This window comes from Phyllobates terribilis, unplaced genomic scaffold (genome assembly GCF_046119375.1).
Source record: "Phyllobates terribilis strain yellow unplaced genomic scaffold, ASM4611937v1 Scaffold_3__8_contigs__length_932513732, whole genome shotgun sequence".
In the NCBI taxonomy this organism is placed as follows: Eukaryota; Metazoa; Chordata; class Amphibia; order Anura; family Dendrobatidae; genus Phyllobates; species Phyllobates terribilis.
This window is the reverse complement of record NW_027362763.1, coordinates 474,328,621-474,341,598: the sequence shown is the minus strand read 5'-3', so window position 1 is coordinate 474,341,598 and position 12,978 is coordinate 474,328,621. Positions and strand designations below refer to the sequence as shown.

The following is a 12,978-nucleotide window of genomic DNA, read 5'->3' as shown; positions in this document are numbered from 1 at the left end:
CACAACAAATTTCATGGTGCAATTTATCCTATCACCCTTATGATAATGCAAAATTAAGGGATGAAAAATGTTTTTGTGGGAAAAATGTGAAAATTTTATTTTTACAGCTCAATATTATAAACTTCTGTGAAGCACCTTGGGGTTCAAGGTGCTCACCACACATCTAGATAAGTTCCCTAAGGGGTCTAGATTCCAAAATGGTGTCACTTGTGGGGGGTTTCCACTGTTTAGGAACATCAGGGGCTCTCCAAACGCAACATGACGTCTGCTAATTATTCAGACAAATTTTACATTCAAAAAGTCTAATGACGCTCCTTCCCTTCCGAACCCTGCAGTGCGCCCAAACAGTGGTTTTCCCTCACATATGGGGTATCAGCGCGCTCAAGAGAAATTGCACAAAAAATTTTGGGGTCCATTTTTTCCTGTTACCCCTGTGAAAATAAAAAAATTGGGTCTAAAATAACATTTTTGTGAAAAAAGTTAAATGTTAATTTTTTTCTTCCACATTCCAAAAATTCCTGTGAAGCACCTGAAGGGTTAATAAAGTTCTTGAATGTGGTTTTGAGCACCTTGAGGGGTGCAGTTTTTAGAATGGTGTCACTTTTGGGTATTTTCTGTCATAAAGACCCCTCAAAGTGACTTCAAATATGATGTGGTCCCTAAAAAAATGTTTTTGTAAATTTTGTTGGAAAAATGAGAAATCGCTGGTCAACTTTTAACCCTTATAGCTCCCTAACAAAAAAAAATTTTGGTTCCAAAATTGTGCTGATGTAAAGTAGACATGTGGGAAATTTTATTTATTAACTATTTTGTGTGACATATCTCTCTGATTTAAGGGCATGAAAATTCAAAGTTTGAAAATTGCAAAATTTTCAAAATTTTCGCCAAATTTCCGATTTTTTCACAAATAAACGCAAGTGATATCGAAGAAATTTTAACACTATCATGAAGTACAATATGTCACAAAAAACAATCTCAGAATGAGGGGAGTCCGTTGAAGCGTTCCAGAGTAATTACTTCATAAAATGTCAGTGGTCAGAATTGAAAAAATTGGCACGGTCACGAAGGCAAAAACAGGCTCTGGTGCGAAGTGGTTAAACAGATATATTTGTGTCTGAACATTCACAGACACACTAAATTTTTTTTTTGGGGGGGGGAAATACCAAAAGGTTAATAAGACGGGTATTTGTACAGTCTGACTGAGGAAAAAAAAAAAAAGAGGATTTAGACGAAAAAAAAGGATTTTTCCTGGCCCCTGAGACCTGGGGCTAAGTCTAGCAATTTGAAAAGCAGCACACAGGACTGTAATGCAGTGTTTGTTGGTATAACCACTGCGTTTCCTATACAGCCTGCCTGCCTGATATCTGGGATAGATATTAGACCTGAGAAGGACTGTTTGTTTCATTTTGCAGGCTTTAGAGACCCTACACTACCTATTTCGTAGTATAAATCTCTCCCTAGCTCAGCAGCACTCTCCCTACACCGTCTGATCCGGAGCGACTGTGTCCAAGATGACGGCGCCCGGTTTTAAATACTCGAGGTGATGCTGTGCGGCCAGCCAATCACTGTAATGCCCACAACCAACATGGCTGCGGCATTACAGTGACTGGCTGGCAATCCCTGCATGTTCTTTGGCTCTGTAAAGAGCGCCAAACGTGCAGGGCGGAGACCCGAGCTCCCGCCCGAGTAACCTGAAAATGCTCGGTGCTCGCCGAACATCCCGAGTAGTTAGGCGAGTACCTAGCAATGTTGAGCATGCTCGCTCAACACGGTGGCGCAGTGGTTAGCACTGCAGCCTTGCAGCACTGGGGTCCTGGGTTCAAATCCCACCAAGGACAACATCTGCAAGGAGTTTGTATGTTCTCCCCGTGTTTGCGTGGGTTTCCTCCGGGTTCTCCGGTTTCCTCCCACACTCCAAAGACATACTGATAGGGAATCTAGATTGTGAGCCCCGATGGGGACAGCGACGATAATGTATGTAAAGCGCTGCGGAATATGTTAGCGCTATATAAAAATAAAGATTATTATTATATTATTATTAATCTGTTGTCTGTCTTCTACACAGTTCTGCTGCCGCTAGTGCCGATGGCTCACACTGAACCAGGTATCTACTGCCTGTCCATCATGTCATTTATTGCTGCTGCAGGACCTGCTAATGCTGGTTCTACAAAGCCAAACATCTCCCTACCTGCCTCGTCTTAATTCTTGGGCAGCTCAATGGATAGCACTGTAGCCTTCTGGGTTCAAGGGTTCAAATCCCACCAGCTGCAAGGAGTATGTATGTCCTCCCCGTGTTTGCTTGGATTTCCTCTGCCACATATCTCTTTGCTGCCCACTTTGTTTTTTTATTGATACTGTAATGCTAAGGCAAAATATGCTCTCAAGGGTACACAAACATCAAACAGCTCACAAAAAGGGCTACATTTTTAAAGGCTTGTTGACAAGACATTACTTCTTTACTTTGAAAACAGCTAGCCTGTTTCTGATCCCTTAAAAAGGGATCATTTTTGGAAGGCTTGATAATTTGTAATTGATTATTCGCTTTGAGAAAAGCAAACGTTTTGTAGATATCGAAAAAGGATAATCTTTTGACTATAAGTTGAGAAGCCATTACGTCTTCACTTTCAAAAGTATTCAGCACGCCTGTTTTTTGCCACTAAATGAAAGGAATATTTTTGGATGCCTTATAAAAAAGTTTTCGCTTTTGCACTTAGCATAGAAAAATGCTCTTGAAACTCTCCAAACTGGGATAATTTTTGCAACACCCATGTGAAAAAGCCACAGTTTTCCATTTGCACTGCCTGTATATGAGCACCAGCAAAGCAGGCATCTGCCCTCAAAAAGGGATAATTTTTGGACTGTTTCTACAATTTAAGCAGCCTGCGATGTATTGGTAAATATTCTCTTATTTAACAACAGTTACCATCCTTTTTCCTCCACCCAGATAAGTTAGTCACTTAAACATTACTAAGGCTATGATTGCATTAAAATGTTAAAAATGGGTTCAATACATTTTCAGGAGACTTCAGAGTGTAAAACACCTATTTTCAGTATAACTAAAAGTTATTCAGTATTGCAATTCGAATTTTGGGGTAAAATTTGTCAAAACTGAGGAATTCAAATTCCAAATGTTTCAATCATCTCTAATATTAATTGATAAATCTTGACTTTATCACCAAGGCATCAACAAACTATGTACATAGCCTGTGGAGCAGACAAACTTATTGGTGAAAGCTGGAGCCTGTGCAAACATGAAGATCTAAGCCCTCCAGTTTCATGTGGTTAGGCTAGGAAAGTAGTAGTGTTAACCAGCAGCAGAACAGGCCTGTTTCTCTCGGCTCCTCTCACTTGTTTTTACACCTCTAGATCAAGTTGTTGCATTCTTGCCAAGGCCAAACAGAAGTCTGAATAGCAGTTATTATTAATACCAACTGAGAATTCAATCCAAGCTTTAAAATGACCTGGATTGTATCCACATTTCTATAACCATGACAGGATCATGACTCTTCTCATGTTGCAGCACAACTATGTTTCATAGGAAAGGATTGCATACTGCTCAATTTTCTTTACCAAAAGTAACAGTTCACAATATCGACTTCCTCTTTGACTACCTGAATGTTTACTTCCTAGCCCTTTCTGTTAATATAAGGATATGCTGTAGATTCATGCTGTTCATTAATTGAATGACTACACAGCAAAAGACAAGCTATTAGAAAATCAGATTTAAAGTTTACTTCTGATTCTCTAATCGTGAGAATTTTTATGACATCCCACTCTAAAACCATGCACATTAATATGACATTGCTCCCCCATCCCTTGTAGCTAAAACAGCTTCCACTATTCTGAGAAGACTTTCTACAAGATTTTGCAGTGGGTCAGTGGAAATTTGTTACCATTCATCCAAAAGAGCATTTGTGAGGTCAGAAACTGATGTTGGAGGAGAGGACCTGGCTCACAACCTCCTTCCTAGTTCTTTCCAAAGGCGTTAAAGTGAACCTGTCAGCAGAGACAGCCAGACAGAGAGACAGACAGGGGCGGCCTGTGGACAGGTCTTTTCTTGTTGATATGGCCTAGAGCACCAGGATAAGCCCCTGCCTACAGTCCCACCCCAGAGCACGGGCAGATCATTAACTCTGAACTGCAAACACTGATTACACAAGAACCACAAGACAGATTCTTCACCTCAGGTATCATATTAATCAGTGCAGCAGCTCCAACGTGACAATGCCTGTAGTTTACTTAGCAAAATCCTGCTGACAGGTTCGCTTTAAGGTCAGGGCTCCCTGTGGGCCACTAGAGTTCCCTCACTCCAAACTCACCCAAACACGCCTATGTGGACCTTGCTTTGAGGAATGGGACATGGTCATGTTGGAACAGAAAATAGCCTTCTCCAAACTGTTCAAAGTTGAAAGCTTTTAATTGCCCAAAATGTTTTTGTTTGCTGAAGCATTAAGATTTTTCTTTCACTAGAAATAAGGAATCTAGGCTAATTCATGAAAAACAAACCAACAGCAGTATACCTTCTTCACCAAATTTTACTGATGACACAATACCATTAAGCAAGTAACGTTCTCCGGGCATTCACCAAATCCAGACTTGTCTATCAGATGATCAGATATAAAAGCAGAATCTGTCACTTCACATAATACTGTTCCACTGATCCAGAGTTCAGTGACAGCGTGCTTTATATCACTTCATCATATGCTTGGCATTGTGCTTGGTGATGTAAGGCATGCATGTGTGTGCGCAGCCATGGAAACACATGCCATGAAGCTCCCAGTGCAGCTTTGTGCTGATATTAATGTCAGAGTAGGTTTGGAAATCTGCCATTATTGAGCTAGCCAAGTGTTGGCGACTTTTCTGCACTATGCCCCTCAGCACTCGGCAATCTTGTTCTGTAAATTACATGATCAGCCACTTCATGGCTAAGTTGCTTGCTTCCTAAATGATTCTACTTTTCAGTAATCCCACTCAGTTGATCATAGAATATTGAGGAGGGAAGAAACTTCATGAACTGGCTTGTAGCAATGGTGGCGATCTATAGCTGTACCACGCTCAAATACACTGAACTCTTTAGAACAACCCCTTCTCTCAGAAATGTTTGTGAGGCTGTGTGCCCACTATGCGTTTTTTAAGTGTTTCTGCAGCGGCAATTCCACCGCAGTAACGCTTAAAAAACGCTTGTTAGTAGGTCTGCTATGTTCCCCAATGATAATCCGCATGTGCTGTGCACATGCTGCCGAAATTTCCGCTGCGAATTATCATTGCGGAAAAAAACGCAGCACTACCAATTATTTTGCGTAATCGCGGCATTTTCGCCGCCATTGACTTGCATTGAATCGCTTAATATCCACATGACTATATGTGCACATATCTCCTCCAGACCCGGGTACCAGAGTGCCTGTAAAAAAAAAAAGAATTTAAAATAAAAAAAACACATTATACTCACCTTCTGATGGCCCGCGGTCTTCTATCCGGTACGTCTTGGCTCCCCGGTGGCTCGCGATGGAGTAAAAGGACCTTCCATTAGATCATTCAGTCATGTGACAGGTCACGCGACCGCTGACGTCGGCGGTCGCGTGACCTGTCACATGACTAAATGACGTCATCGAAGGTTCTTTTACACCACGCGAGACACCGGGGAGACCGGACGCATCGGAAAAGGAGATCGGGGGCCATTGGAAGGTAAGTATAATGTTTTTTTTTATTTTTTACCATTTTTATTCTTTTTTTTTTAACTAACTTGGTCACACTATATAAAATCCATGCCGGTTGCATGGATTTATATAGTGTGACCAAGTTGTCAAGCACTTTTCCAAGTGATGATAAAATTGCTTGGAAAGCGCTTGACAACCCGCAAGCGAAATCGCATGTGCAAAACGCGTGACAATCGCTTGTCCATGGCTGAAAAAACGCATGTACAATCCGCATGTACAATCCGCATGTAAAATCCGTAGGTGTTTTTTTTTTTCCAGGGAGATGCAGAAACGCTCAGGAAAAATCCGGAGCATTTCTGCATCGTGAGCACATAGCCTAACGGTAGAGGTGTCTGGCTATGGGCTTGAGATTTCACCTGTGGCAATGGAACTGAAAGAAAAAACTCAATTCAATGGTTAAATGGGTTTTCCACTTTTAGAAGAGTGGACCCCAAACATTGTCTCTTGTATAAAATAAGAAAATCAGATTGTACTCATACTCCATCACTGACCCTTTGCCGATACTCCACATTCAGTATTTTGCCTGCAGCATTGAATTGAGCTGTCAATGAAACATTACATCGATAAGTAGCGGAGGAGAGTCAGAGCTGGTATAGGGGAGGGTGAGTACTATCTGATTTTCTTATTTTACATGGCAGGCAATGTTTGGGGTCCGCTTTTCTAAAACCCCTTTAAACTGTGTCCCAATAGTTTTGTCCCTTTAGTGTATGTAAATATTATTTGTATAATCCTGATGTCAAGATGTTTCCTCTCTCTGTCTTCAAAGAGTTTCTGAAACAGCTGCAATGTATGATATACAGAACTATGTCCCAGCAGCTATGAAACCTTGTAAGACACAGCTCAGCAGCTGCAGATCCGCTCTGTTTTATATCAGCATATCAATGATTAACATGAAGCTCCTCTTTCCTCTTCTGAAGACAGCACCTTGGCAGCTAGCTATAACTTTTAAGAATATTAGAAGTCAACTCTTGGCGTTCAATAACTTACATTACAGCCTCATACTTTGATTTCATCACATAACTCCACCATGATATAATTTACAAAATAGGTATATGAAGTCATTTGTATATAAAAATGTATATGTTTTGGCTCACCTGATGAGGTGGACCCTCTAAACCGAAGGCAAAGTCAGGGCGGGCACAAGGGCCATGGGTGTCGGTGCATCAGGCAGGTGAGGCATGTGGGAAATGGGTAGAAGAAGCAATGGAGGCCGCGAGCAGACAGGAGACTGAGAAGCAGATAGCAAAGGTACTGGAGGCTGCTGGCGGAGAGGAGGCCGTGAAGCAGATAGCAGAGGTACTGGAAGCTGCAGGCGGATAGGAGACCAGGAAGCAGATAGCAGAGGTACTAAAGGCTGCAGGCAGACAGGAGACCAGGAAGCAGAAGGCAGAGGTACTGGAGGCTGCAGGCAGATAGGAGTCAGGGGAGCAGATAGCAGAGGTACTGGAGACTGCAGGTGGACAGGAGTTCGGGAAGTAGAAGGCATGGGTACTAAAGGCTGCAGACAGACAGGAGTCAGGGAAGCAGAGGTACTAGAGGCTGCAGGCAGACGGGAGACCAGGAAGCAGAAGGCAGGGGTACTAAAGGCTGCAGGCAGACAGGAGTCAGGGAAGCAGAGGTACTAGAGGCTGTTGGCAGACGGGAGACCAGGAAGCAGAAGGCAGGGGTAAAGGCTGCAGGCAGACAGGAGTCAGGGAAGCAGAGGTACTAGAGGCTGCAGGCAGACGGGAGACCAGAAAACAGAGGGCAGGGGTACTAAAGGCTGCAGGCAGACGGGAGAACAGGAAGCATATAGCAGAGGTACTAGAGACTGCAGGCAGACGGGAGTCCGGGAAGCAGATAGCAGAGGTACTGGAGGCTGCAGGCAGATAGGAGTCAGGGAAGCAGATAGCAGAGGTACTGGAGGCTGCAGGCAGATAGGAGTCAGGGAAGCAGATAGCAGAGGTACTAAAGGCTGCAGGCATATAGGAGTCAGGGAAGCAGATAGCAGAGGTACTAAAGGCTGCAGGCAGATAGGAGACCAGGAAGCAGATTGAGGAGGTACTGGAAACTGCCGTTAGATGGGATATAAAAGGAAAAACAGCGTCCAATCCAGGGTGTTCAAATATCAAAAATGTAATTTATTCTGCCGGGTTACCAGGTAAATAAATTACATTTTTGATATTTGATCACCCTGGATTGGACACTGTTTTCCTTTCAAATGCTATACTTTTCCAAGTTGGTTCCTTGGATTCTACGGGCGTCTTCCTTGCTGAGTGCTGTCAGTTCCTTTTCCCTTGGACATTGCTGGCAGATGGGAGTCCCGGAATCAGATAGCAGAGGTACTGGAGACTGCAGGCAGACAGGAGACCGGGGAGCAGATAACAGAGGTACTGGTGGCTGCAGGCGGACAGGAGACTGGGGAGCAGATAGCAGAGGTACTGGTGGCTGCAGGCAGACAGGAGACTGGGGAGCAGATAGCAGTGACTCAGGAACACTAAAATTCTTAATGCCAAGACATAGGTGTGTGTCTTGGTAGGACTTATATAGGAACAGGCGGACAAGCACATAGGAGCATGCCATGCCACCTGTAAAGCCCAACGTGGAGCACAACAGAGTTCAGTGGGCCGGGGTGAGGGGAGCAAACACTTAATCGGATGACAGCATTTGAATATATATGGGCATTGGGCACCATTTTGGAAATTCAATAATAAATTATAATTCTCCTGCGAAAAAAAGCCAAGAATGTCTATTTCCTATGCAGTGATAAAAAAAAGTACTGAACATTTCTATCTATTCACAATTATGGTAGCTGGACTGGAGCCAATATAAATCCTGCTATAGTTTATAAATTGCAGATGGTGTTTGTTATCCTATATATTGTATGTATTGATGTACTGCTGTGAACGTCAGACCCCTATGTAGGTTTTTCTGACCAAGAAAAATAACTGTCAAAACAATGACCTAAGCATTTGCAACTCTGCTGACTTTCTGCGGTCATATACACAGTTTTTCAGACCACATTGGGAAATGTAGGGTACTTTTCTGTTGAAGGGTGTTTTCTCTTGTCCCTGAACTGAGATACCCCACGTAGAGTAGCTGCAGGAGATGTTATAAGCTAAGTCCTATTAGCATGACACGATTCACAATTCTTTATTAAGTGGTCTAAGGGGTAAAGTTTATTGTTGTGGAGAATGTCCACTCAGACTTACAGATCATTTAATGTTCACCTGGGAAATAAAGTAAGAAAGTAGCCTTTTTACAAAGGAAGAGAGCAAGGTCTCTAGTGCCAGTTGTTGGAAGTAAAGATCCTAAAACTCAATAACAACCCTTTAAACTGCCATGCCAAATGGCTCAGGAGTTAAGGTCAGAATTGCACTGATGAGGGGCAAAATCCCCAAAACATGTGTCTGGCTATATATACTAAGTCATGTAGCAGGGCTCTTTACAGGGTTGATATTGAGTTTTAGGATTGCTACTTACAACAGGTTGCACTAGAGTGCTGCTCTCTTCCTCTGTGAAGACGCTATTTGAATTTTTCATTAGTGTACTCTTTATTAAGTTCCTACTGTTCTTCCTATTATCCATTCCTTAGATATGACCTCCTCTCTGTATGTAAAGTTAGTCTTTTTAATCAAGTGGGCGTGAGCCTCAATGATTCTCTATGAGAGTCTTTTTTTGGAGCCATGCCCAGTTGGGTGAAAAGACTAGATTTACATAAAGAGAAAAGGGCATGTGTGTCAAAACAGCCCCAGATTCAGGAGAACAGTGGCATTTAGATGAGGTAAAAAATTACATATTTTTGTTTAGTAAAAGCTCCTCTTTAAGAAATATATGTGATTGCATGATCACATTACACACAGGATTTGTTCATTGTCCATTGAAGACATGGTTTCTATAGAAGGTAGACGTTGTAGGCTTAAAATGTTGTTAAGATATTTTAACTAAAGCTTTTTGCAAATGTATTAATTTTAGTTGTAAGCAATAGTCTTTACTTAGATGAATTAAAAAGATTTAAAAGGAACCTGTCACCTCAGAAAAAGCTATTTACAGCCAGAAATAGGGTTAATCTGCAGATTAAATGGCGTTGCAAAATTGCCTGGTCACCTCACTGAAAGTGCAGCTACTGAGACAAAATGAACTTATGTCCTCTTGGGAGCCGCCGGTTTTCAGTCTTGGGGATGGTGCAGGGAGTGATTACAGTCATCGCTCATCGCACCGCTCACTAAACTCTGAGCAGCAGCTATAAGCACGCCTAGGAACTTGATTGACAGCTCACTCTGCACAGATGCGCTGCACCGCAAGCTGTTAGTCAAATTCCTAGGGCGTGCTTTCAGCTGTCGCTCAGAGTATAATGAACGGTGCGATGAGCGATGACTGTAATCGCTCCCTGCACCGTCCCCAAGACTGAAAGCTGGCGGCTCCCAAGAGGACATAAGTTCATTTTCTCTCTGTAGCTACACTTTCAGTAACGTAGCCAGGCACCATTGCAATTCTATTTTCCTGCAGATTAATCCTATAGCATTTTACAAGGTATCAGGTTCCCTTTCATTTACATTAGGAAACAAACCACTTCAATAAAAAGCTTAGCAATACCGAATTAAGCAATAGCATTAACGGTATGCATAATATGCAGAACCAGGTTTTAATAATGTTGTCTTTTCATACAAAATTCAATTAATTTAACTTTTCAAGTGTGAAGTTGGCATTTAGAAATGGAATGAATAACAGTAAGTGGCCTTAAAAACATTAATGGCATGCAGATTCGTCATACAGATGCAACTTGTATTATTATAGCCAATGAATAGCGTATCTCACTTTATTTTCACTGGTACTTTATTTTTATATAGGACTGTCAAAGAAATACAACCGGGAAGCATTGTGAAAGGTGCCCAACTGGATACATGGCTGATGTGATCAATGGCGTTTTGAGGTCTTGTGTTCAGTGCCCCTGCCCATTACATTTCAGCTCTAACAAGTAGGTGCTTTCCCCATACATCACACTTTACAACAGTTATGTTAATGATGTACCTATCTATTGAAAAACATTCAACATATCCTTGTGAGATATCAGAAGTTTTGATCAATGGGGGCTTGTACCCCACCGAATCCTGAATGGAAAGAGTGTAAGTGCGCCACTTACGACTGAGTGCCTACATTTCTGATCAGATCTGTTTGGCTCAACAAAGCAAGTGGCGTAGAGAGTCCCAGAAAGGCTAAAGACTATAGGACGTTTATAGACTTTGTGTTTACTTGGGATAATTTGTACAGGGCTTATACAGTACATATTTAGAACTGGATAAGTAAAAAACTTGACAACATTATTATACCGTTTTTTTCACAATGTAAAGACACTATATAATAAAAACAAATCTTCTTACAAATTGTATGCATTTTTAAGTCTTAACTTAAGAAGGCCTAGTGGAGAATCCCCCATCTCTTCCTTATGATGAATATACATATACAAACTTTTGTCTGCTTTCTATCCATTGAGACCAACATCAAAAATATATCTGGAAATACTATATAGCCTAATTAAGATTTGTTCCATCTGCCGTAAAACTGATCCAACATGCTTAGAAATCATTATCCGCCAATCACTATTGTCACCAATGAGCACCAGGTATTAAAGGAGCAGATCGCTTTAAGCCTTCTCTTCATTATTCCCTTTACACCCCAATTTCAACTTTGAAATGTGCACTTACATATGTGCAAACGTCTCCTCAGTCTTCTGAAGTGCTGGCATGTGACCTGAACTCCCTGGGCCAGACACTGATCTGCGTGAGAATCTTCCTCTAGAGATTATTTTAAATAAGAGGGGGCATTACCAGTGTGATGTGTAATTGTTATCAGTGTTATTAGTGTGATGTGTAAAGGTCGCTCTATGCTCTCCTGATCTCACTGCAGAGCTGTGTGTGATTATAACTAACACATCTGCAGGTTCCTCTCAGCTTCCATCTCACAGGCAGACAGGGTGTAATATTATTACAATACAGCAGAGCTCAGAGAGCTGCAAAAAAGTGTTTGTAAGAAGACAAAGTTAATTTCTCCTGTTCTATGTTAGTTACATGTCTCACACTGGCAGCTCCCCCTTTTATTAAAAATAAATTCTGGAGGTAGATTCTTTTGCAGAACAGTCTTGAACAGCTCATTTACATATAAGAAAAATAGGATTTCTCTGTAAGAAGACATCAGATCACAAATATGAAGGTATCATTATATTCAGCTTCCTAGTACCTGCATGCCCATATAGACGGCTTAAGAGGGCTGATCCTACTGATAGATTCCCTTTAAAAGGAATCTGTAACCAAGTTTTTGACATCTAATCTGAGAGCAGCATAATATAGAAACAGATTCCAGAATTGTGTCAGTTATTGGGCTGAGTAGTGTTGTTTTGATAAAATCACTGTTTTATCAGCAGGAGATATCATTAGAGGACTAGTAAACCTAAATGTCATGTAGTCCTCCATATTCATGAGCTCTTTATAACCCACCTCCACCACAGATTGGCAGCTTTCTGACTATGCACAGCATACACTGAAAGCAGCCAATCAGTGATGCGGGCCGGGTTATACAAAGATCAGCATTCAGAGAACTGATATATCGGCAGTAGATAAAACAATAATTTTATCAGAATGACAGCAAGCAGCTCAGTAAGTGATATATCACTGTAATCAAGGTCTCTGCCTCTACATCATGCTGCTCGCATTTGGAGTAGTAAAAACCAGTCAACAGATTCCCTTTAAGTTGTATCTACTTTAGATTCGATATACCACATATCCAGGTCATTGATCAATTTTATGACTATTATAATATTCTATTGTTTGATGAATATTACTGAGCATTCAGTCCACATACTGTTTTTGTATTACTGCTATTAACTGGAATTATTCAGGCATTTTTATGATGGATTGCTGTGCAGTCTGCTCCTAAAAACATGGAACTTACACAGATGCACTCCTTCCTGCATTAATGATATAGTGACAACTTTATACTTGTCCCCTTCATTCACTTGTATAGCGTTCAACATTCTCCTTTTTACTCTCTACATTTAGAACAAATGAGCTGTCACAGAGAAATCATCAATGTGTACTTACTTTATGATTTATCTTTAATGAAATCTTTGTTAGTCTATGACATTTCTATGGCCATTATAGTTATGGAGCATGCTCAAAAAAATGTCAGCTATTTCCACAGCCAGGAGCTTGCGAGTTTGTTTTTCCTCTGGGGGCTGAAGTGGAGTGACAAAATACATGATCTCATAACAGCCCTGATGGGAACA

At 41.4% G+C, this 12,978-nt stretch overlaps 1 protein-coding gene across 1 annotated transcript in view; it reads left to right on the top strand.

The window, feature by feature from the left end:
- Window positions 1–12,978, top strand: part of LAMA4 (laminin subunit alpha 4) — a 192,251-nt gene that overhangs the window by 60,774 nt on the left and 118,499 nt on the right. Inside the window, exon 3 of the mRNA XM_073675872.1 lies at window positions 10,547–10,674. Within this exon, the coding sequence (XP_073531973.1) occupies window positions 10,547–10,674 (128 nt within the window). The remainder of the gene's footprint in view (window positions 1–10,546; window positions 10,675–12,978) is intronic.